Source organism: Gambusia affinis, linkage group LG17 (genome assembly GCF_019740435.1).
Source record: "Gambusia affinis linkage group LG17, SWU_Gaff_1.0, whole genome shotgun sequence".
Classification (NCBI taxonomy): domain Eukaryota; kingdom Metazoa; phylum Chordata; class Actinopteri; order Cyprinodontiformes; family Poeciliidae; genus Gambusia; species Gambusia affinis.
Genome location: NC_057884.1, coordinates 8875243 through 8899219, shown reverse-complemented (window position 1 = coordinate 8899219; position 23977 = coordinate 8875243). Strand labels below are relative to the sequence as shown.

The window sequence follows — 23977 nt, the reverse complement described above, 5'->3', positions numbered from 1 at the left end:
CAACTTCAGGAAACCTGTAGTTGCAGTTATTGAAAGTGAAGTCCTGAACAGGTATGATTTTGAGCTTTATGTTGGACTGATGTTGAATCTAAATAAGTTTGATTCAAGAGGTTAAGCACCAAGAAACGATGGTTCAATCTAGATGTTAACTGGTGCAACTGGGGATAGAAGGTGTGAACGTTTATGTCCTTCAATTTGCAAGAGCATAGAACAACAGAATTGGTGACTCTTGGAGAGGAAGTGGTCTAAGGCAGCTGCTAAACTATCCAACCATCCAACATTCCTTGCAAATGCATTATACAGCATAACCCCAATTGACAGGATTAAGTAGAGTTGCATTGTGGGTTCACGTGAGACTGCGGCTATTGCATCGCTTGGTATATGGGGTATACAGATGCATGTACACATTGAAGCCAATGTGTACATGTAGGCATCCGCAGGTCCATGGCTACCCAAACTCTGTCATCTTTCCCCAATCAAATGTGTGGCATCAGCTGAGACATCAATTTCATCCCAGTTCTGATCTGTAGGATGAAAACAGTGGGAAAGCACTGGAGACAACATCTGTAAGACTCCATTCCACACCAAACTGTGGCTTGTATCCAGGCCAGAAGGAGAGCCACACTCTTCTAACACGGAGAATGCTGCTATTCCAATGCTGACCCAGTGGATCTGGCATTTCAATGACTGTAATACAGATCCATGTGCACTATCTTTTCATTTCCACCACTCGTCCTTTGTGTTTACCCTTTATTGTCAGTGAGTGCATTTGAAGACCCAACCTTAACAGTCCTCTGTATTCTACATTACCTGTGTCACCATGTTCTCCAAAGATATTCAGGAAGACATCGGCATCAGTCCCACTTCCCTTCATATCAGCAGTGAAAACACTCACAAGATATTTATTTACTGCAAGACAGAAAATAACGTCAGGCCAGACATGACTTGTGAAAATCACCGGAAACGCATCAAATGCAATTTCCAATCAACAGTGAATAATACTAAATTGCTCTATTCCCTTTCTTAAGGTTCCTCAAATATCACCTCTGAGATGGCTTCCAAATTAAATATTTATAACTCTGGCTGTGTGTTTGACAAACAGCTATGTTGCTATGACTGTCTTTTATGGCACAGTCTCTTCACAGTGCTGGACTTCATTGTCATTAGGTGCTAAGATGTTAGATCACATTACAGCAGAGGTCACAGGGACCAGTTTTACCAGAGGACTACACTGGCAAAGCATTCAGTTACAACCTGAAACTATAGGACAGCCTGCTGACTTTCAGGCAAAGTAGTGTCTTCCTTGTCAAACACATTCAATTACTACTCTCAGTTTTTGTGGAAGGTTGCCTCAGCTTTAAAAATGTATTGTGTGCTTTGTGAGGCCTCGGTTTACATTTACAAATCACTACTACGATCCACAGCTTTTCCAAACAATGTCTTCCGAATTGTAATCACTTGTTTTGTGGTTTTGTAAGAGGAGTTTGTGACCTACATTTTGGGACATCCATGGGGTTTAGACTGCCCAGGAGATCCCTGACGAACAGGTTGTCACCCTCCTCCCGGCTCAGCCAGTTGTTGCAGGGGAAATAGAAGCGCAGATGGGGCCGGATCATGTCGGTCACCACCACCCTGTCCAAGAACCAGCTGGCGCTCATTCCAGTGTTGTCATGTTCAATCCTAGAGAAAACAAAAGTCAAAGTTTCACATTATTTGATTTGCACTCTCTAATCATCTCATCACATAAGATAAAAATTTCATAGTTTAATTCTAGACAAGGCTATTAATTTCATACAATGCCGCTCAAAGATATCTGACATATCATATAGACTAAGTGAAATGAGCTGGAACAAGAGTATGAAAAATGCTCCCAGTAGCTAAGCTACAAATCTGGTCTTTCAGGAAAATTGAGAGGAGAAATGCTGCTGTTGAGAGAGGCCTCTAAGAAGGACCAGTTGCAGTTAGCTACAACTCCTTCATATAAAATGCATCCAATTGTTAGCCGAGCGGTCTCCATGGCAACAGTGATAGCTCTGCCCCGGGATAATTATGATGATGATGAGACGAGATGAAAAGTGTGTGATGTGATTGCTCTTGAACTTGAAGAGGTGGTGATTTTGCATGTTTAGAAATTTGGGTTTCATAAATCCTTGCCTGATTCAATAACTTGTGTGGGCTGGCTGTGATGTAGCTCTGCTTCCCCTTCATCCACTCATAACAACAGATGGGATTTAACCTTTTGTCACTGGACAAAATCTCTTCATGTCCAACAGATTAACACATGCTTACATTCTCCATGGTTTATTTAACTACGAAGCTTATGTTCTTTGAGCGGCCTACAACTTGGGAATTTTGAACATTTGATCTAAAGATGGAAACAACTAAAGGGTAGCAATGAAGAGAGGTTTTACAGTGACTTGCATCTTCATATGATACAGTACCTTAGCTTTTTAATTGGGCCAATGTTTTGTGTTTTGATGCGGAAAACATCCGTCTTATTCTTCTCAAATGCATTCCGGCTTCTGAAAATAAATTAAAAAATGGGAGAACGTATTAAAATTTCAGAGAAATCTGGTATGAGCAACTTCCATTATTTAATCCAGTGAGATTACATCAGACGGATAAAGGAAATGATCTCAGAATCTGTAAAAAGTGTCACCCCGGCTGATCTTGCTTAAAGGACCCCTGTGGACTGATGGCGGTGGTATAATCTGAAACCTTCCTCAGGCTCTGCCACTTCACCCCTCTCTCCTTTTTCATGTATCGTTCTTCTGCCCCTCGCAGAGAGGAAACAGAGTGTGTGAGCACATGAAATCCCCCTCTAACCCAAGACTGCGCATTAGATGGCCTCTAATCTATGGACAGATTCCCTGACAGACTCACATCTGTCTTTTATCTTTTTATTTTCAATGTTACACCGATAAGGCCAAAGATTAAAGTCATAAACTGTCAACAGGTGAACATGTGCCCTCATACTCCATTTCAAGTTGCCTGCGAAGATGAAAAGGAGATACTGCAAACTTTGGAATTCATGCAATTTAAATCTGCTGTAATCACACTGAATTTCCAAAGAAGTACATTCTTGATGTGCCTTGGAGGCTTGAAGAGATAAGCATCTCCCTTACCTGTATTGTGTGCAAAGTGTAAACCTATCACGACACAATACAGGCAGGACCAGACGCATATCGGAGTAAGGTGAAACTGCTATCTAAGCCAGAAGTTTAGTGTATAAATACCAGAGGAATCAAAGGCATCTTTGTTCAGTGTTTTAACAAATTAGCTGTCAGACAGTTTGGACAAACTGAATACAACACATGTTGATGCTTTCTGAAATGAATGAATGGGATCATCACAGGGTAAGGTGTGGATGACATGATCCACAGCGGTTGACAATAAGCTGTGTGTATCCTACACGCTGCCAAGGTAACCCTGTCTGTCAGTCAGTGTGAGTGGAGATAAAAGCAACCTGCTGCTGATAAGATCCCCTGAAAGTCATTTGATCATCTGCATAAATGACATCGTGGTCTTCTTTCATTCCTTTGTGAATGGAAATGAAGACTAGCCATGTCACATAGTTCCTCCTTACTCCAGATATTCTGAGTCCAATAGTTTTTTTTTTGTTTGTTTTTCTTTTTACATCTGTATGAAGGAGAGATTCCTGCTTCACAAGAAAACCATTTAGTCTATTTTCAAATGTCAAAGCTTTTAGAGTGACCAGTGGAAAGTTGAATAGGAATTCTCTCCCATACAGTGCCATATTCACAATACAAGCAAACACAAGTGCAGAATGTTAACCATCCTTTTGTAGACCAGTTAGCAAGTACCTCTTTTCTGTGCTGAGGAATTAGGGAAAAACAGAAAACATTAACATAAACATTGGTCTTGAATCAAAAGCTGGAATTTTTGGGGAAACATTTTTATTTAGCACCATAATTATACTTACTTGCTTGCCAAGTGAACCTTGGGTGAGACACCAAAGTCTCCAAAGAGGGTAACAAAAACATTGGCGTCAGTCCCAGCTCCCTTTACATCACCTGTGACTGTAACCACCTCATATACTGTAAGAAAGAGGACACTGGATATTAGGCAAAAAAAATCGATACTCCTTGAATTTATGAGAAACCCTGATTAAAGGCCTTAACCACCCCAAATTATTTAGCTGGAGCAGTAGTTTTACTTTAGTTAAAACTAAATTTAAGTTAGTTTAGTTTTACATCAACAATTCACAACATCAATTTTATCCCAAGGCACTTTATAGGAAAAACAGGGCCACTAAATTTATGGAAATATGTGATCATCTCTCTCCTGTTGATGGAGTTCCTCAGCCTAAGATTGAGTCCGTCCACTATACAGAAGAAGTTCATTCAGCAGCTTTGTTTGAGATTTTGCTCTTATGTTCATGATTCATAACTCCATAGATTCAAGTCAAAATGTAGAACTGGTAAATATTTGGTGTAGAACTTGTATTGTTGCCAACAATGTTCCGATCCATTTGTACAAATAAAGGTGCCATATAACTGTAGTGTTTCCACTTGTTGAAGAAAATGTCCACCAGCCTGGAGGGAGCAATAATCATTTTTCCAGTTAAGTACCACATCTAGCTCCATACTCTGGTGTATCCCAAAGATCATGGCATAAAAATAAAATAAACACGCACACGCACGCCTTATGACAAGAAACCCTCCACTCCACACATCACATATTATCCTGCATAGGCACCAGCTTTCTCTGCCACCCAGCATGTACACCACACAACCCAGAACCCACTGGAGAGACTCTACTGCACTTTGGATCCCCCAGAATAAAATACCAGGGTAAAGTTTCTCTATTGGTTTTCTAAAGATTTTCTGATATTTTTTTTATTATTTCAGAGTAAAAGCCATATCTTTGACATATGTGGCTTGTGAATTTCAATGAAAATGGTTAAGATGTAAATAGTTCTTTCAAGACTAATCAACATGGTTTCACAAAGAAAAAGTCATTGTTTCAGGTGCAACAATACTAGAAAATCTGTCAGAATTGGTTGTTACAATAATCCTTCATGTTCTTTATAGGAATCCTATACCTGAAACTTCAAAAGTATTATTTTCTTTACCCTACATTATGTAAGGGTAAAGTTATTTCACTCAGAGCGATCAGGTTCCTCTAAAATACTAATCCATGGATGCTGTAGGTTAATGAATACAACAAAGCCATGATATATGTAAGGAAGGGCATTAAAAAAAATTGAGAAGGAAAAAAATAAAAAAATGCAATGGCTGGCAACAGATGGACAACAGAAGGATGAGATTAATCCAACAAGAACGGGGATTCCTAATTAACAGCAATCTGAGCTATTAAGATCCGATTAAAGAGAAAGGGAGACACCTGATAAAATGAGATGAACAGTGGCCTGGTAAAACTGACCTTTGTTAAACCTCTCAGGGTGTAAGTCACCTGGGTGAGCCAGCAAAGATATATACAAGGAGTTAGAGCACTCTCCACTTTAAGATAAAAACGTGTTCGAAAACTTTAAAGCACATCAAATTTATAGAGATTTTATCTTACCAATTGCTTTAATTTGTGTTGTGACAAATTAACATTATAATTTGTCTGTCATTTTTGAAGAATAAGCAAATGGATCACATTACAGCAAAAACGGAGGAAGAAGTTGTGAATTACTAATTAAAAATGTATCATCTAAAAGTTTACGCATCACAAATCGTTAGGGCATCTTTACCAGAGGTGCCAATTAATGCGGGGGGACCAGTGTTCCCATTTTCTCATTTATCACTTTCAAATAACCTCATGGATTCAAGAAATTTATACTTAGACTGTGCTGGAAATAAAATCTATCTACAACCAAACGTATTGTTCAGAATACAATATTCTCCTGACCCTCCGTGACCCCAGTGGTGCTCCCAGTCTCTCTGACTGGGACAGCACCCAGCTGCTCTGTTTGGCTCTATTCATGTGGAACATAACTGAGCTTTCATCCAGAACAATCACAGAGGGATTCCCCTGCTTGGAGCTGAAGGCGGCTGGCAAGAACCTTCATCCAGGCCAGATTTATTCACTTCCAAAGAAGAACATCAGGGATTTATTTCTCTTTTTCTTTTTTTTTGTGTGACCCTTACCTTTCTTTTTGTAGTACTCGTCTTCATATCCATCAGAAGAGTCTGTGTGGTAGTTGAGCAGCTCGTTCTGGTAGATCAAGGCGTAGTCCACCTGTTTGCTCTTGGATTTTTTCCCTTTTTTCTTTTTATCATCATCACTGTCTCCAGAGCTCTTCTTGGCCTTCTTCTTTTTCTTTTTCTTCAAGTCTTCCTCTTCCTCTTCGTCTTCCTCGATCAAGGGCTCCTCACCCTCATCATCATGAGACTTCTTCTTCTTCTTGCCATTTTTGGACTTTTTGTCCTTGGACCCCATCACCTCCACTCCCTCTGGAATCTCTACGGACGACTTCTTTTTCTGCTTCTTCTTCCCCTCAGTCACTTCCCCTTTAAGCCGCTCAGATTTGTCCTTTTTGGGTTTGGTTGTGGACTCGTTGTTGTTCTGCTCACCCTCAGCATCCTTACTTGAAACTGCAGCATCAGCTTCAGCGTCAGCATCATCATTTGGTTTCTTTTTCTTCTTTTTCACCTTATCTCTTTCTTTCTCCTTCTTCTCTTTCTCTGGTGGCTCCTGGGTCTCGGAGCGTTCTGTGCTCTTGTGTTTCCTCCGACTCTTTCCTCTTTTCGTGGCGTCTCCATGGGTCAAACCCTGGCCACTCTCCTTTAAATTTGGCTCTGTTTCCTCCACTTCATCATCAACTTCTTCGGTTTCTTCCGAAGCTGTGGATTTTTTCTGTTTCGGCGGCATCTTTTATTCATCCACTTCCCTGGCCTTTAGTTTCGTAAGTGCTGCCTTGAGTTTCTAATGGTGTAAGACAATTCATTTGACCCTTGGCTATGGTTAGATTCTGGAACTGTGAAATCTGCAGGACGCCGGCCATGTAAAGCTGATAATGTATGGTCTCCAGGTACTGAAACGGGGGAATCTCCCCCTTGATGGACTGCTACTTGTGTGGTATATGAACATAAACCACACAAACACCTCTCATGAAAAATTACTGGCACCTCATTGATCACGTGAGCCTCAGGGAGAAAGCCCTGTGAAAAAGGAGCCTTGCCCAGAGAACTTATCCTCTCTGCCACGGCATCCTCCATTATTTATGGTGTCAGGATCGCTTTACGAGCCGGGGGCGTCTCGCTTTTACCTGCAGACACACACAAACACACGCACGCACAAATGCATACACACTCCTTTGCAACTGCCTCTCTTTGTTCTTGCATAAAGCAGCTAAATCTGAGTGAATGATCATTACAACAGGCTGAAAATGGATATCTAGGTTTATATACAGCAACAATTAGTTGTTGTTTTTTTCTTTTGAGAGTTGCGTGTGTAGCTTTAGAGAGAAAGAAACTGATTGTCTTGATGAAAAATAAATCAATTTGATTGAGCTCACAAATGAAATCTAATGTTTTAGTTATATGGGGCTTAATCTCATCTGGACTTCTATCTATACTTGTCTTTAGTTAAGTAACATGCAGCCTGGGTTAAGTGAACTGTTTATTAATCAGTGTGCTTGTTAGGCCTTGAACTGTTCTAATAATGATAATACAAAATGTAGCAAAATTATGGAAAATAAAGAAAATCTACGACAATAGTCGTCAGTGTTTTTATCTATTTTGGGGGAAAAAATGTTAATAAATCAAACACTGAACATGTAAAGTCGTATTTTATGTAAACAGAAAAAAAAATGTATTTAATGTTTCATGAAGGTAAAAAAAAAACATAAAAACAACTACATATCTTCATTGCACTCCTATCCTGCTGGCACCTACATGTGCCCCTGACTATGAGCCATATCATCCCATTAGTCTTATTGCTGCCATCTGACACCTGATGCACTATAGCATCAAGGGGAAGGGCAGAGCATGGTCATATTGATCTGTCAACATCAAATTACCCTACCAAATGGAAGACAGCAGACCTCGTTTACCTCGGTGAAGAATCACTCCCCTACGCTCGGAGACAGAATGCTCTTTCATCCTATCAAAAATTTAAAGTACAGGGTAGCAAATATGATGCCTATTTTGAGTTTCATGCTGCCAAACAGTTTGGACCCAAGATGTTCCTTCGAAGATCTATTTTAAAAACCGACACACCAAACAGTGCAGTTCAGTGAAACTGTTAAAACTTTTTTTTTTTTTTTATTAGTGCAGAAACTATTAAAACTGAGACAGGACATATTTAACTTTGATTTTGTCTACTGTCATCTTAGATTTCTCTACGTAAACAAATGAGAACATTTAGATGAGTTACACTGAAAAACCATAGCAAATATGTTATTCCTGAAAAACAACGCAAGTGGGTGATTGGTCAGTTTGCATTACTGTATTGGATATTTAAACTACTATGTGTAAAAATTGACCTATAATTTCCCAGGGTTCTTTTTTTTATTTATTTTTTCATCTGTCTTAAACCAGAACTTTGCATTAGTTTTAATAAAATACTGCGGCCATCTTAGATTCTACAGAGCAATTTCCACTTAAAAAGGGCTTTGCCACTCCAGCCCCCATGTTCCACTGTTCTTTGGATGCCTTCCAGGTCCAACACATCTGAATCAAATGAATGGTTAATAACCAGGCCTTTGTAAAACTTGTTGACGTGCAAAGTATGTAATTCAACCCGTTGATTCAGGTGTGTTGGAGCAGGGATGCATCCAAAAGTTGCAGGACTGGAGTTGCAGAATCCTACCTTAAGGTGTAATTTTTCTTATATCTAGCTGCTAATGATATCTATATTTTCCCAATAACCTTAAGTTAAATATATTTTTTGTCCCTTCAACTGAATTATCTATTTTCTTTATCGCATTTTATTTTTCATTTTAAAACGCCCAAAATTACATCCCATTTCATGGGATTTTATGAAAAACTTACACGGGATAGAGGATAACTTTGGAGGGGAAAGAAAAGAATAGAAATATGCAGAAATAACTTCATAATCCTGAACATCCTTGAATCTATGGGCTTCATTCTTTGACCAAGATTACAAGACAGCACATTTTACATGTAGAAAGACAAAGTGCTAGAGAACATGTGAACCCTTAGCACCCTCATGTGTTGGTCATCGAACTACACTATAAACTACAAATAGGTAGGTCATTTTGAGTGGCAACTCACACATACATTCATTAATAGCCATTTGAGAAATTCGAAACAGGTTTATTTACAAACACTCAATATAAAGAATGACCAAGAGTTAAGAAGTAATGTAGACCAACATATACCTCCTTCCAAAACCTAACTTTTTATTCCAGTCTTGAGTCAATCATGATTGTTTTGGTGTCTATTTTTGATGAATCCAGTCACTATCTGTGGGCATTAAGTACATAAAGAACCTATAAAAATCATAAACATGTTTAAACTCAAAATAAACTAATACGTTTTAGCTGAGCGTAAATAGAGGCAAAAATAATCATTTACATTAGCCTAATCTTTAAAAAGTACCAAAAAAAATCCAGTGTAAATCAGCACGGCTTTTCAGTAGTGAAATGTGTGATTATTTTTTTTTTTTACAAACGCAATCAAATCTATGCAGTTCAAAGTAAGATAAAATAACATTAAATGAAATTGTTTTGTGCAACAACAAACAGGGGCAGCAGCCGTCATCATTCTTGCACCAATAAACAGTTACTACTATATTCTACAGCCGACTTGGTCTTTCTGTTTCCTGTCTTCACCTCCCAATGCACTGTGAAGAGGCTTAAGTGTAAACATATTCCAGTGATCGTTAAAGCAGGCACACACAAAGCCAAGTATAGAGTAAATTCATGCAGAGCATTTCATGGCAATGAATGCAACTTACAAAGAACGATTCCCACAGAACATAAGCCAGAAAGGGCACATACGTTTTTTGTTTTTTGTTTTTACAGCAAGCCTTACATTTCCTTTCATTCAAGAACCAAACCAACATTTCATTCCACTGTAAGGTATCTGTACATAAGCCGAACACACGGGTGCGTTGCACATTGTTCCAGAGGGATTTGATATTCTATAAGGCAAAAATGGCTTAAGACAAGATTGACAGCTGGGTTGTTTTGCAAAAGTTCTTGCCCCAAACCAAAAATAATTAAACACATTGGTGTCTCATCTTAAATATTGGGGGTGAAGGGTTCTTTTTTTTTTTTTTTTTTTTTTTTTTAAGAGAGAGCAATTAGGCCGGTGAAAACAGACCGTTTTAACTGAGTCTGGAAGTACTCATACAACTGAATAGGAAAGAGATTACAAAAGTAGACAAGAAGATGTTACTGCTGTATAGTCTAATATAGGCTTGTTTGACACAAACGTTAAGCTGCCACACCCACGGACTGTCCAAGAGAAAGTTAAAAGATGGGGCATGAAGCCACTCCCACCGGAGCCCCGTGTCAGCTGAAACACCTGTGCAACCCAGTAGAAAACAACATCTCTGTACAGTTGAGCCACTTCAAAAACTTCACAGAAACAACACTATTATGAAGATCACTTTTTAAATTGAACATGAGCATCCTATGGACAGAGACTCGAAGATCGCCACAGTGACATGACAGCTGTAGAGGCTCTTTAAAAAGAGAAACGTGTTCTAGCGAGCAATCTTCACCATACTGTTGAACTAATCGGAGCGGATAAGTGTGCACTCCAATTGCTAAGTGCATAATCCTAACAAAAACAAAACACATTTATTTAAAAACCAGAAAGACAAAAATAGGTAGATCATGTGCAGCGCCCCGTATGTACATGGAGGATCCCACGCGTGTGCATGTGAATGAAGTTAAAAATTTCATGAGGCATAGCGTGGAAGCCTGGCCGTGGCTTCACGTTGTCGTAGTAATGGTGAGTAATAAAGATGCCGGCTGGGTTCATGGGAAACGCCCAGAAACCGTAGAGGTGCACCTCCTCGCAGAGCTCCATGGCGGCCGTCACGAGCATCAGGCCGCTGCTAAGTCGCTTGGCCCGGACGCCCTGCACCGCCCAGAAACGCTGCACGCTCAGGAGATACTGCGGGTGGAAGAAGAACACGCCTCTCTGGGAGTTGAAATCGTCCAGCATGTACTTAACTCGGAAAGACACGTCAGTGTTGCGGGTGTTGTAAAAGGCAGGTAGCACCACTGATGAGTTCTCGTAGTTCTGGAGGACTTCGTAAAATGGCCGCCGCCATTTCTCTAGCTTCTGAAATCTTTTCAGGAAATGCAACAGAAAAATGAATGGATGTTAAGAATATAAACAATGCACTGCAAAGGTGTTTTCAGACAATTTCAATTTTTTTCACATTTTGTTAAGCGAGAACAACAAACTAAAATAATTTTGAAGCAATAATGTGCTCAGTAGAGGTCTCGAACTGCAGGGTCCGTGTCCTGCAACCTTTCAGCACAGCTGGCTCCAATATTCGCTCATGCTAGTGAGGCAGCCATTTAATTCAAGCGTGTAGGACAACGGACACATCTAAAAGCTGCAGGGCTGCAGTTTAACACCACTGGTCTAAAGTAACCATGAGGCTCAGCGGCTTCTCTGATCAATATTCTCTTTGCAATGCTAAAAAAACAAACAAAATGGTGTGTTTCCCCTTTCATTGATAAGTAAAGTTTAAATCAATGCAGTGTTCAGATTTATAATTACATACAATTAAAATTCTATTCTATAAAATCCCAATAGAAATACAATGACATTGGTGGTTATTAAAAAAAGAAAAGAAAAAATCTTTAGAGTTCTAACTTCTTTTGATAGGATCTATAATGTCTTCCATATTCACAGTACCTCTCTGTAATAATACTTGGATTTATGGTCACCAGGTCTGTCTTGGTGCCCACATCTGCTGAGTATTTCTCATTGATGGGGGGGACATTGCATCTGCAAGACAGAAGGAAAGTAAACAATTTCCTTTTCTTTTTTTTACTTTGGATTCATAAGAGCTGTACAGTACTGATGTTTCCTGATGTTTTCCTTTCTGTGACTCTCAAATTTTAGAATGGGACATACCAAGAGAAATTCTAATCAAAGTACATAGTTTTCACTCTGATAGCGTCTTGTTCTGATGTGCAGTCTAGTTCAAATGGTGTAATAAAGTAATATAGAAGGTAAACAGGTTAAAAATCATGAAAATTGTGCATCATATTTATGTTTTTTACAACACACACAGGGTAAAAATGACAGGATGACTAAATAATTTAAGTTAGAGCATATGGTTCAGGATACATAGATTTTTTTTTCATATGAAAACAAGGATTGATTAAAAGGATACTAACCTGTAAAACAATTTATTTCAATCTCTCCAGAAACATTTCTAGTAAAACATCATTTAATCTGTCGGAAATAACAAAAGACCAAAACATAATTTCCTGCATACCTGAAAACAAAATCGGCTGAATCGATTTCCTTTCCGCATTTGCTGTTCTTGATGATGCCACCATTTCCAATGACAGCACACTTTTTGAACTGGGATTTGGAAAATGGCATATCCTAGATTTCAGAAAAATCACAATAGAAGAGCTTCATAAATAGTAATTGGGGGAAAAAAAATGATTTCATATGGTACAAAAACTATTAGACCGGCAGCTGAGAAAAAGAAAACAGAAAGAAAGATGCCAAAACACCTGAAGAGAAAATGAACTCACATCTGGGAACATCTTGAAAATCTCCGTGGTAATAGGAAGGATGCCACTGGTGTCCACCTCGTACCTTAGCTTGGAGCCCGAAGGAGTGTTTCTCTTGGTGGTGAACAAAAAGGATGGAGCATTACAGCAGCGGGACAGAGACATCCTTAGGATGGAGAAACATGAAATCAATAAAGATACATCAGATATGATGACTGTGCGTTATCTTTCTATCCACATTGTTGCATTTAAAAATGCTTTGTGCAGGATGCCAAGTGAAGAAATAAAAAGTGTTTTCACTATTTTTCAATAAGAAAGTAAGTTATTGGAGCATTGTTTTCTTTAAGCATGTATCTCCATGCAGATTTAAAAATGAAACCACATGTTCAATGATGGAATGGTGGTATAAAAGCAGAATAACCTGTGTGTTTCAGTAGCATTTTTTTTGCTACAATTTCTTCTTTCAGAGCTCACAAGTACCTTAATACTTTTCTCTGATCTTATGTCAAAGTAACAGTAGAAAATGTTTAAAAACATTATCAAGATAAAATTAGAAAATAAAAACAACCCATTCTGTGCTGAACTAAATCCCAAAATGCTCAAAAGGTAAATTTCCATGATGCAGTTCTTGCACTGAAATGAATGACTCTTACTTAAAGTTGCTCGTCTCCTCTTTGTTTTGCTCCCACTTGCAGATTTGTAGGTTTCGCCATCTTTCAAACAGCTCTGAAGTTTTAACCCTGGTAGACAAAAATCACAGATTTAGGAGCAGTTTGTTTATATTCAACAGGTAGGCATGTGAGAATACAAATGACAATACACAAACAAGGAAAAAAAAACTGCTTTGGTAATTTGCCGCTGACAAAACTATTTCAGAAAAGTTTTTTGTCTAGGTACCCTCTTTGTTGTGATTGTCGAAGAATCTGACTCGTGTCGTTATAAGAATGAAAGCAGGGAAGCTGAAAAGGCCTCTAGTCAGAATAACTATGACGAAAATTTTGACAGCCTGGACTCTGTGCATAAAAGGTCAGTGGATAATAATTGTATTCATTTAAGAGAGAAGAAACTGCTGAGATTGCTATTGGCACCTCGGGCTTATTAAGATGTGCAATGAAGCTGAATGAGCAATAAACAAATGCATTATGAAAAACGTTATTTATAGCATCCTGGAGAGCAGGGGTGACCTACTCTGGTCCTCGAGAGCTACCATATGACAACTTTTAAATGCATGCTTTTTCCAATACACCAGAATCAAATGAATGGCTCGTTACAAGGCCTCTGCAGAGCTGAGTGACTGGTGGTGACTCACAAATTAAAAGGGCAATTTATCCGCTTACTTTAAAACTAGAAAGCTCAAAATGTTTGGAAGTGTAAACTCAAACGCTTCTGGGTTTAATCATCTCCAACTATCTCATGTATCGTTAGCAAAAAACTTGCTAGAAAGAACTCCTGTGTTGTTGCAGTATTTTGTCTTTTTCTTTAAAAATAGCATTAGGAACTGATAGTACATGAAAACACAACAACAAAAGTGAACTCAAGACATGCCAAATCTGATTGCCATGGCCTAGAAAAAAATTATTTAGAGACAACTTCACAGTTTCACAGAAGTGATTCTGTGAAACACACACTATACTTGGGTTCATTGCTATCAGTCATCCAAAAGTTGGGACACAATTATGTTTTCCATTCGCTGTCTTAGCAGACATCTTTTAGTCCATTCCTTTCCTCAGCACGTGGATCAAACTAAGACTTTTGTTTAATTTAAAGGCAAACATTCAGTTTTATTTCTCAGACCAAGCACATTCAAAGCATAGTTCTGGTAATATTTATATAAAAGCCTAATATAACCTTGAGTCTTATTGCATTTTGCCTCTCTTCAGAGGGTGAAAAAAGGCAAACATACCATAAGGCAGATCTGTATTGATCTTAAATAGTTAGGAAGTAGCCACGCACTTGATACTGCACAATTCTACAGTCAAATCATCTTGACTGTATCAGGCAAGGCCAGTCACTGTAAACCTTCCTGGCAGATGAGTGATAATAGTCCAGTGTGAACATTGGCGTCGTCATAAGCAATCACTCACATCGTCAGGACTTTGACGTCCATAATCTCCTGTCTGAGCTCCCTGCAAGCCGTGGAGTTGAATTCAAAAGAGCCATCATAATTTTCCAGATACCTGGAGGGATAAACACAGTCATCCTCTGCCTGCAGCAGCTGGCACACAAGAGAATCAACAGATTGACAACAAACTGTTTTAGTTAACTACAATGTGCACAAATGAGCAGTAAAATAAACACTCTATAACTGGCCACAGTATGTCTATGGTTTGAGTTTATGAAATATAAGAGTATATTATTATGAAATATAAATATAAACAGGTAGCACTTTGGAATGAAATAATGAGAGAAGTGATGCAACTGATTTTTCGGCATCACAAACAGGACAGCAGTATTCTGGTTAATGGACACTTGCACCAGATTCTGTAACATCTTAGACTAAACCAATCCGATACGAAATATTAAACCTCTTATATTTTCACAGGTCAAACTAAGTATAATGACACTTGCACGGCATTAAAGCGGTATTTTGGGATTCTAATGTGCTTTTTCCTCATATATAAGAGCATTTGAAAAGAAAAAAGGGTTGATTCAGACTTATTAGGTTAAAATGGGGGAATGGTTATATTGTAATGTCTAGTGAATATGAAAATGAGTGTTTGTGGGTGGGAGGGGGGGGTTCACAATACACTGAAAATAAGAGGGAATTTTAAATATAATTCATGATTTTGCACCACTGGAGACATAGACACATAAACAACTGATCATGCAAACAAGGGATCATAATATGACGCACTATCACCTGGTAAATTACTTTAGAAATACATAAATTACTGAGATGGTTACAATAACCAGAACATTTGCAACAAAAAAATTGTCATCCTTTGTATGCGTTAAAAATCTGAATAATTTAGCTTAGTTGTCGACTTCATACGGATTTGATTAAAAACCAACAGGCTTTTGAATATGTGATCAGTATAAGTCAGCCTGAAAATATATGACTGTCTAGAATCGGAGAGGGAAAACAGGAGGAAGTATGAACCATCTCTAATGTAATGTTTAATATGCTTTTGGCATTTTTATTCAGCTCATAGAAATTTGTCCCGAAATTATTATTATTTTTTCTAAATTGCATCTTGTTAAAATCTCTAAAGTATTACATGTGTAATCTGTACTCTTAAATCAGCTTGAATATTCATTATCTTTAAAATCTTGGCAGTGTTACTGATTTTTTATATCCTACAATTTTGAAGGACCTTATTGTGCCTATTTTTGCCATCTGTACAATTTCACAATTTTTTCACAATGAATATTTTGTCAAAAATACACTAGAAATAAGAACACGTCTAATATATATATATATGTTGTTTTTTTTATGAATACAAATGAAAGCCTGTATGTCCTGTACAAAAATTTCCACTGCATACAAATTGCATCCTGGCTTGGTCTTGCCATTATAGGCTTTATGTGGTGAAACTACAGGCACGCGCTGTCTTTCACCGTTTTTGATTTTGTTTTTTCAGTAAATCTGCAACACCTGTAATAAAGCCACCAGTGGAGGAGAGGTGCTGTCTTCCAGAGCTATCTAAAGGGTGTGAAAGTTCATAACTTCTAACACCCAAAAACAGTTTTTGCATAATAACATAATGGAACTTTCCACAGGTGTAAGTATCTGTATTTTTGATTGCAAGCCTGGAGACCGAGATCCACTGCTTTTATGAATGGTACTACATATGGAAAGCCAGTGATGTTAAAATTTGTGGTTGTGGCTTTAGATTATGGGCTCAGTGCAAAATGCATAATGATATGCAAATGATACAAAGCTCTCCATGAAGACTTCAGTCAAGTCATAGTAGAGGAGGGTTTTCTCCTACCAAACAAATCAATGAATTAATACGATTTTTTCCATCATACCAATTCCTGTGGGTGTCCCATTTAAACTATAACCATTGTCTTTGATATTGGCTGTGTCATTCTTATTTCATTTTACAATGTTAAGCAGTATTATATGTATTAATGTCTCAAATGTGGTGAAATATATTGTTATTTTGAGTGTTGTTTATGTTTTGGAGGCAGCATGGGTTGGTCGGTCGTCGCAGGGTTAAAACAAATTATTTTAATGTCCTTTATTCCAGTAAGAAAACTTCTTTCCATTACCAAATTCTCAAAATACAAATGCCTGCTGACAGTTTTATTTTTTGGAGAATTGTTATGCCTCTAGTGTCCAAAATAATTACAAGAATGACCTGCCTATTCTTAAAAACAAGGCTAATAAAATTTGATTGGTTTCTTTCAACTTGTATGTGAATTCAAAACAGTTCCAATAAATTAAAAGGTTGCACTGATATTAAACAGCGACATAAATATATTCTACAGGCAGAAGAAAAAATATGCCATGGCTTGCATCACTGTCTTCCCAATGGTTATTAATCATGAGCCAAAAATCAAAGGTTAGTATAAGATTTGAATCATTTCGTAGGAAATGTTCCCTTCGTAAGTCAATGCACAAAATGCACTTTACAATGATCAATTACTATATGTTGTTACCACATGCAAAGCAGTTGGGGATAGGTGGGCTTTAGCAGCAACAACAATGTCAGTTTGTTCAAATAAATCATGGCATTTGTTAAATATTAAATGGGACATTGGATTTTGAAAGATGGAAAAGTAAAACATACTACCTGTGCCTTTGGAAGTAAGTGAGTTGAGCGATTTAAAGAATATGAAACAAGCAAACTAAAAAGATACAACGAGCAATGCAACGAAAGTGATGCATTAAAGGTACAAGATGCTGGGATGGAATTGAACAAAAAAGGAGTGATAAAACTGGTTGTCTACATCCACCTGATGATGCAGTGTATTTCTGAGGTTATTCAGGGTATGCATAACAGACTTTACATTAATAGACCCAGCTATCAATTTCTTTTGGTTGTTTTGTTTTAGCTAAGATGATGAAACTTTTGCAAGTGTGCTCCGTTCATGTCTAAAAGCATGACATCAAGTAATTAACTTGACGAGATGAATCTCATCTCGTAAGTCATCTAGGATTGACCAATCCAGCATTTTACCTCAGATATTGACAACAGTTATGAAGACTTGGAGATTTGAAAAGGGTGGGGGGGGGGAATTCCTGTCTTCTTGTAACAGCAGGAAAGTATAATAGGAGGGGGTAAGTCCAGGTCGCAGAGAGAGACAATGCAGATGTGAGAAGGGGAGATAGAAGGAGCAGAGTGTCCACACTACGTTACATGGCATACACACAGAAAGCTGTGCAGAAACACATGACACACAGGTTGGGGAAGGAGGAGGCATTTTGAGATGGGTGCTGGATGGGGACACAAAGGGACAAGGAGAAGCCAGAACATCAACAGGAGACGGTGGCTCAACCAGCGTCAGAGGGTGGAAGGAGATTTGGGGGAGAGAGGGAGGTGGGTGGTCGACGAGGTTAGACGGCATGCAAGAGCAGATCTTAAGTGCAACCACCACTAAAAAAATATGAGAGTTTATACCTTTCAAACTAATGACAAAGAAAGAAGCATTCTTGGGTTTCTGTGAAAAAGACTAGAAAATGCCTTCAGACAGGCCTACCTTTGAGAGCGTTTTTTTTTCTTCTTAATATCAGCTAGGCAGGGTGTGACTATTACGGAGATCTGTGAACCTGGCTGAATATTCTGACGGAAACATCTGTCAACATGCAGACAGGTCAAGTTAGAGTTAAATGTTGTCCTGTACCATCACCACCCCTAACAGCTTCCTCAACCTGCAGATGTTCAACAAAAGTGAGAAAAAGAAAAATGTGCTGCTGCTGCTGCTTGTGCTCTTTCTACAGTCTCTGAGGAGACTCGGGCATATCCCAGTCCACACATGCTGGCCTGGGTCGTCTCTATAATCAGTTCTGTCTTACTTTCTCTTTCTCACACACACATACTCATTCTTTTTTTAATAGAGATGTTGTGTAGTTAGTCAGGATGGAAAGGTACCTTTTCCTCCCATTTCTGGCAGGCTTCAGAGATCCGTCATCGAAGAAATTAACGGGGCCGGTCCAATTTCCGGTCTCGTCCCCTTTGACTCGGCTAAACTGTTGTGCACTAGTAAAAAAATCAGTCAGTTTATTTGGTATTTATTTAGTCCTTGTTCTGTGCATACATACATAAAAAAACACACACACGCACGCCTACACACGCACAACCAAGTTCATGTATCCACTCATGAATCTCAAAATTGAACATCCACACCCTCAGTCATGCACAGGTTTGAGAAAACAGAGTATGACACCAAACATGGTTTAAAATGATGTTTTTTGCTGACGACACCATGATTTGAGTGGTTAATTCATGCTCTGCTGGGCGTTTCCCTAAATCTAAGTGCAGCTTGTTCAACATGGTCTTGCGGTAGGATTAGACTTGTAATCTTAGCAGTCTAATCCAGTCTAATGTGCTTTAAAGTGAGAAACAATAATCAGAGTCAAATTACTGCAAATGTCAAATTGCCTCTGAGAGACTGATGCCAACAGATTTGCCAAGTCTTCTCTGGCCAATTTCAAGCCAACATAAAGTTGTCAATTTAGACCATTTTCACAGCCTGTTACTTGTAAAGAGGATTTACATCAGTTTAACTATTGGTGCTATTTTTTTCATTTTTTTTTTTTTGGTGACTAAAAGTTTGGTTTCTAGTTTTAAAGTATTTGATTTTAGGAAGAGATTATAGTTGAAACCCAGCATTTTTGAACAACCACATTCCACTTCTCCAACCACGACGGGGTGTAAAACTTTTAATGTGCGACTGACAGTTATGCAAGTATACATGTGAGTCATTTCTGTGAGTGCCCCGTGGGCACTGAGCTAATTTCAGTGGGGGGGAGTGGACCCTAAGAGCCTCTCTGGACGCATTATGTGAGCGAGCGTTCATCACGGGGGACTTGTGTTAATGCCATTCTGCAGGCGATTTTAGCCTCGCTGAGTGCCTCTCCAGCATCTCCGTCCCACTCTGGGAAGCAGCAGTAGGAGTGAAGATCCTCATATCAGAAGAGTTCTTGGTGGGGGCTGGGAGGATATGGGCATAAAATTTAGCATAAGCTAATCAAAGCAGAACGATTAAGGCACCTAAAACTTGCCTACTGGAAGCTGATTACATAAATCTCTTAGTCTAATATCTTAAATCCAACAATGAGGAGAACTTTATTTATCCTGTTTACCAGATCCCAACTAAGTGGCAACTAGACCAGTTATCTGCTGCTGCTCACTTAATTATGTGCTCAGTTCAGACAGTAGTCCAAGTGTCAAGAGACAAACAAGCACAGATCTGTCCACTTGTCATCCTGATTCCATCCTGAGGCAAAGAAACTGAGATTCTGTAGAACTTTAAACCTGCTTTATTAACAACTTCCACGAGTGTCATAAAGTGTCCCTGGGGTTCCCAATAAATAAACATCTGCTAACATTGATTCAATTTCTTCCTCGCTTGTGTTTTAATTTCTTATAGGGGTGTTGAACTAGATTTGGATCATTCCTTTTCAGGGTGGATTGCTCATCCAGCGAACAACTTTAAGGATTATTAAAAACAAAAAATGGGTGCACAACTTTGAATTTATCTTAGATTATATCTAATTATATTAACAAGCCATGGACATACGTCCTCACCTATATTTGTTACATGCACCCAACCACACACATTTTTAACCAAAGATATCCTACTCCAAAGCTCTTCAAGCGTGACTAAAATTTGGAGGGGGCTTGGACATGTCTTGGAGAAAGATTTGGTCAAGTGAGAACAAAATTGCGCCATCTGCAATGATGATAAAACATCTGCATATGAATCAATACGCTGCTTTCATTTCTGAAAAGAGCCTTACTGTGGGAGGATTGTACTGAAGGTCTATTTATCTGTCATTAGTCATGGTGTATTAGACAAAAAAAATGAAAGAAACAAAAGGAATAACAACCTCAGTTCTTCAACGTTACCTCAAGTCAACAGCTATGGTTGAAACTGATAGAAAACTGGGAGTTAATAAATATCAAAACTGACTTTGGAATGAATAAAATAGACTAAAATTACTTCAATTCTTTTTATGGACCTTGTTAAAAAGAAAAGGTCGGTCAGAAAGCAATTCATTTAAATGAGATGTACTATTTCTATGTATATCAGCCATAATTACGTCAGAATCTTGCTGATAGCTACAGTTTCTCTGCAACTTGCATAGTAACATTTACCCAAATTGATGTATTTAAATATTTGAGCTTTTATGAACAACTTTCAGTTGATTTAAGACAATCTACAATAAACTCAAACTTATCCACCCCAATGCTTGTTGTTTTTTATTCACTGAAGTTGAATTAAAAAAAAAAAAAAAAAAAGGTTTTTAACTGATGGTCAGACTCACATTTCTAACCACAAGCTCTTCTTTCAAGCAGCATAGAATGAATGAATTCTGACACAATAAACTCTTAAAATGGATCAACTCTAGAAGCAATCAAATCTACTTACACCCCTCGTCGTGTTTGGACAGTTATGAACCGGCCTCTTACCAACCTGTGGCGTTTGCTCTAATCCCCCTGACAGAGTATTTTTAGATGTCACCGCTGTCTTCCTTCGCAGAAGTATGTCACTCACCGGGATCATAATAAGCTACCTGTAGCTCTGCCGTTTTCACAGTCCATCTTTCCTCATAACCTGATGACAGGGAATGCAGGCGGAGAGCTGATTCATGGGGACACAGCCCTGCAGAAACTACAGGGCCAGATTTATTGAGTGTAATAATGTTCATGCCTCAGCTCTGACTTTAATGGTTGACCTCGTATAGTTACCGAGTAGCCCTTTGAAATCTCTGGGATTGATGTGTACAAAGAGCAACAACACATCTGAGATACATTGCAGGTACCAAATGGCTTTCTGTGTCACATGCATACATGCCCAGTTTGCAGGTTTATTTGACATTCTCTTTGTGAAGCCTGTGTTTAGGTGGTGAGGAAGCTGGGTGTGGTCAGACCCATGTGGAAGATCTCCTTGTTGTTTACACTGTTAAGATGGCAGCTTCTCTTTTGTCTTCCTCGCTCCGCATTTCGCACACTCATGCAAACACACTCATTTCATCACACCCTTTCGCAGTCTCTCCCCCACCGTCTCCCCGCTTGTGCTGACAGACTGTAGCAAAATGGCTGCCGCTGATCCCACTGGTATCCGTTGTGAAGCTTGTTCCCGCCTCTTTCCCATATGGGCTTGGTGGAAAAAGCAAGGAGTAAAGTTAAGGGGGGGCAGGGTGTTAGGTGGTAGGGATGGGGGCACAGACGGAGAGAAGTGCGTGAGCATCGGCTCTGAATTCATGGATCTCTCTTGGAAGGAGTCAGGATGCATGAATCCAAACTGAGTTTCATCAGACTGGGCCCAGCAGAGTGGCAGAGAGGGGGGTTAACTCATCCTGCGGCACATGTATGTTTGCATTGAAGGAAGCATATATGTGCTCTCTCTGCAAAAAGAAAAGTATTTAGATGTCTTGTTCTTGAACTGAGAAATGGGTGTTCCTCGTGGGTTTTTGCAAATGGCATAGAGATCTAACATCCCGGCTTCTCTGCATCTGCTCGTCTCACGCTGATTCTTTCAAAAAACGTGACTCCTCCTGAGAGTTAGGGAAAGATGGCTCGTTGAATGGGCTTTAAAATTAAAATAAAATAAAAGGGGTGTGAAAGAGGACTCATCACATTATCTTGCAGAGCTGCAACAGACACAGCTCTGCAGTGGCTGCGTGTGGACCAGTGAGAAATACACATCATCTTTAACATGCTGCTATCTGCAGCCATCGTAGTAGCTTTCTTTTTACGCTCTCAGAATTTGAATGCCTCTAAAAGATGTAGGCTATGACCAGTCAAGAAGGCTGAAACAGAAAAACAAAGGCTTTTGGAAACAAACAAAAAAAAAAATAACAAAAACAAAGGGAAAACATTACCATATACAGCTGAAGCGCTGTTTATGGTATGACTCATGATGCTTAATATTCAGAAAACACCAAAAAATAAATTCTATGCTGTTGGGAAAAAAGATGGATGATTAGTTGCTATTGTTCTATTAGGCCATCTAATAATTGTTTAGCCCTGCTTCTCAATCTGTAGTTCAATTCAAAACACTTGCATTTAGAATGAGTTATTTATTTTTCATTTATTTTATCATGCATATTATGTGTAACATTACTAAACTATTCACTAGTATGAAAATGACTATGAAGGCATGCTTCTTTTTTTTTTTTAAAGCTGATTATTTTATCTTTGCATTACAAGTCAGATTCTAATTGGAGGAGGAAATCTATACTTACCTCTTGATGTAGTTTTTCCCATAAAGAATCTGTTGTAAAAGCGTGACGAGTCCAAATGCGCAAATAAATATGAAACACAGGGATCTACTGCCGAGTATATCTTTGCCCGACGACGGGTCGGTGTATGCCATCCTTCGGCGCAGCATCCAGAGCTGACGGTGACACCCGGGTAGGTGTCTCTCTGCGCCGCATCCAGAACCAGGATCACAGGTGCCTCAATACCCGCTGAGCTGAGCTGGACATTGTCCGCCACCTTTCTACGCCGTTTGTCCGCTCTCAATCCAGAGCATCATTGTTGATGGATGGAAAGCATCATCTAATTCACAAACAGATCTGATCTTTTCTGCAACACATCCAATTCCCCTCCCCGCAAAAAAAAAAAAATATTAAAAATAAAAAAATAAATTTGTGGTTTCACTCGTTACGCAAAGGTGGTCAGATGAAGAATCATCAAAGGGTTCTGAAGATGCGCCTGATTCTTGATCTCAACGAGGTGCAGTCGCTCGGTCCGATGCAGGCATTGCAGGTTGTAAAAAATAGCGAAGAAACTCCCCTGAAGGGTTAAATTAGGAAGGATACGCAAAATACGATGTGAGGCTTCGTCCTCCTGTTGGCTAGCACTAATCTGCTGACATAATATTGACAGGATAAATTCACGTCCCTTTGTGCCTCATCTCAAATCTGTGCAAGTAGACGTGACTGCAATGAAAAAAGGAGGATGCGCCTTTTCTCAGCCAGGCTGACGGGAGCGCGCCGCGCTCCTCTCACATGGTCCTTACTCAGCCAAAGCCCAAGGTCATGGACTGCTTTTCAAGGATGCACCGGGGCAATCACAACATCTCCTATTATCCAGGTCACAGGAGGGCGCAGGGAATTGTGGAGAGGCTGCTCCCAAACTGTCCTGGTACGATGTGAGCTTGATTGCAAGCTAAAAGGGCACCAGGGATGTTGCTAAATATAACGTT

At 39.1% G+C, this 23977-nt stretch overlaps 2 protein-coding genes across 3 annotated transcripts in view; both read right to left on the bottom strand.

Annotated features, from left to right (window-relative positions):
- The window catches only part of LOC122846811 (lipoxygenase homology domain-containing protein 1), a 34213-nt gene extending 25135 nt beyond the window's left edge, over positions 1-9078 (bottom strand). The window contains exons 1-6 of the mRNA XM_044143994.1: positions 6117-9078; positions 3944-4058; positions 3825-3836; positions 2442-2522; positions 1496-1680; positions 811-909 (exon numbers count right to left, since the gene is read on the bottom strand). Coding sequence (XP_043999929.1) covers positions 811-909; positions 1496-1680; positions 2442-2522; positions 3825-3836; positions 3944-4058; positions 6117-6840 — 1216 coding nt within the window. The 5' untranslated portion in view covers positions 6841-9078. The remainder of the gene's footprint in view (positions 1-810; positions 910-1495; positions 1681-2441; positions 2523-3824; positions 3837-3943; positions 4059-6116) is intronic.
- Positions 9079-10138: 1060 nt separating this feature from the next.
- st8sia5 (ST8 alpha-N-acetyl-neuraminide alpha-2,8-sialyltransferase 5) lies at positions 10139-23820 on the bottom strand. 2 transcript variants are annotated; one of them, XM_044143995.1, is made up of 9 exons: positions 23013-23820; positions 18691-18798; positions 18299-18394; positions 14737-14829; positions 13306-13392; positions 12674-12818; positions 12406-12518; positions 11817-11909; positions 10139-11238 (listed from the first exon to the last, which is right to left on the bottom strand). In XM_044143995.1, exons 1-9 carry the CDS (start codon positions 23156-23158, stop codon positions 10776-10778), a joined length of 1344 nt encoding a protein of 447 aa, XP_043999930.1. In that variant the 5' UTR covers positions 23159-23820; the 3' UTR covers positions 10139-10775. The 2 variants fall into 2 exon arrangements, with proteins under 2 accessions (XP_043999930.1, XP_043999931.1); XM_044143996.1 differs by lacking the exon at positions 18299-18394 and having other exon boundaries at positions 23013-23817.
- Between the last annotated feature and the right edge of the window lie 157 nt (positions 23821-23977).

Excerpts from the sequence above, each read along its gene's own strand:
- st8sia5 (XM_044143995.1), bottom strand. The coding sequence starts at position 23,158 with ATGCTGCGCCGAAGGATGGCATACACCGACCCGTCGTCGGGCAAAGAT. Across the intron at positions 12,819-13,305 it reads GAGGAGACGAGCAACTTTAA|GATGTCTCTGTCCCGCTGCT; the intron begins GTAAGAGTCATT and ends CTCCATCCTAAG. Across the intron at positions 11,239-11,816 it reads CCAAGTATTATTACAGAGAG|ATTTCAGAAGCTAGAGAAAT; the intron begins GTACTGTGAATA and ends TTTCCTGAAAAG.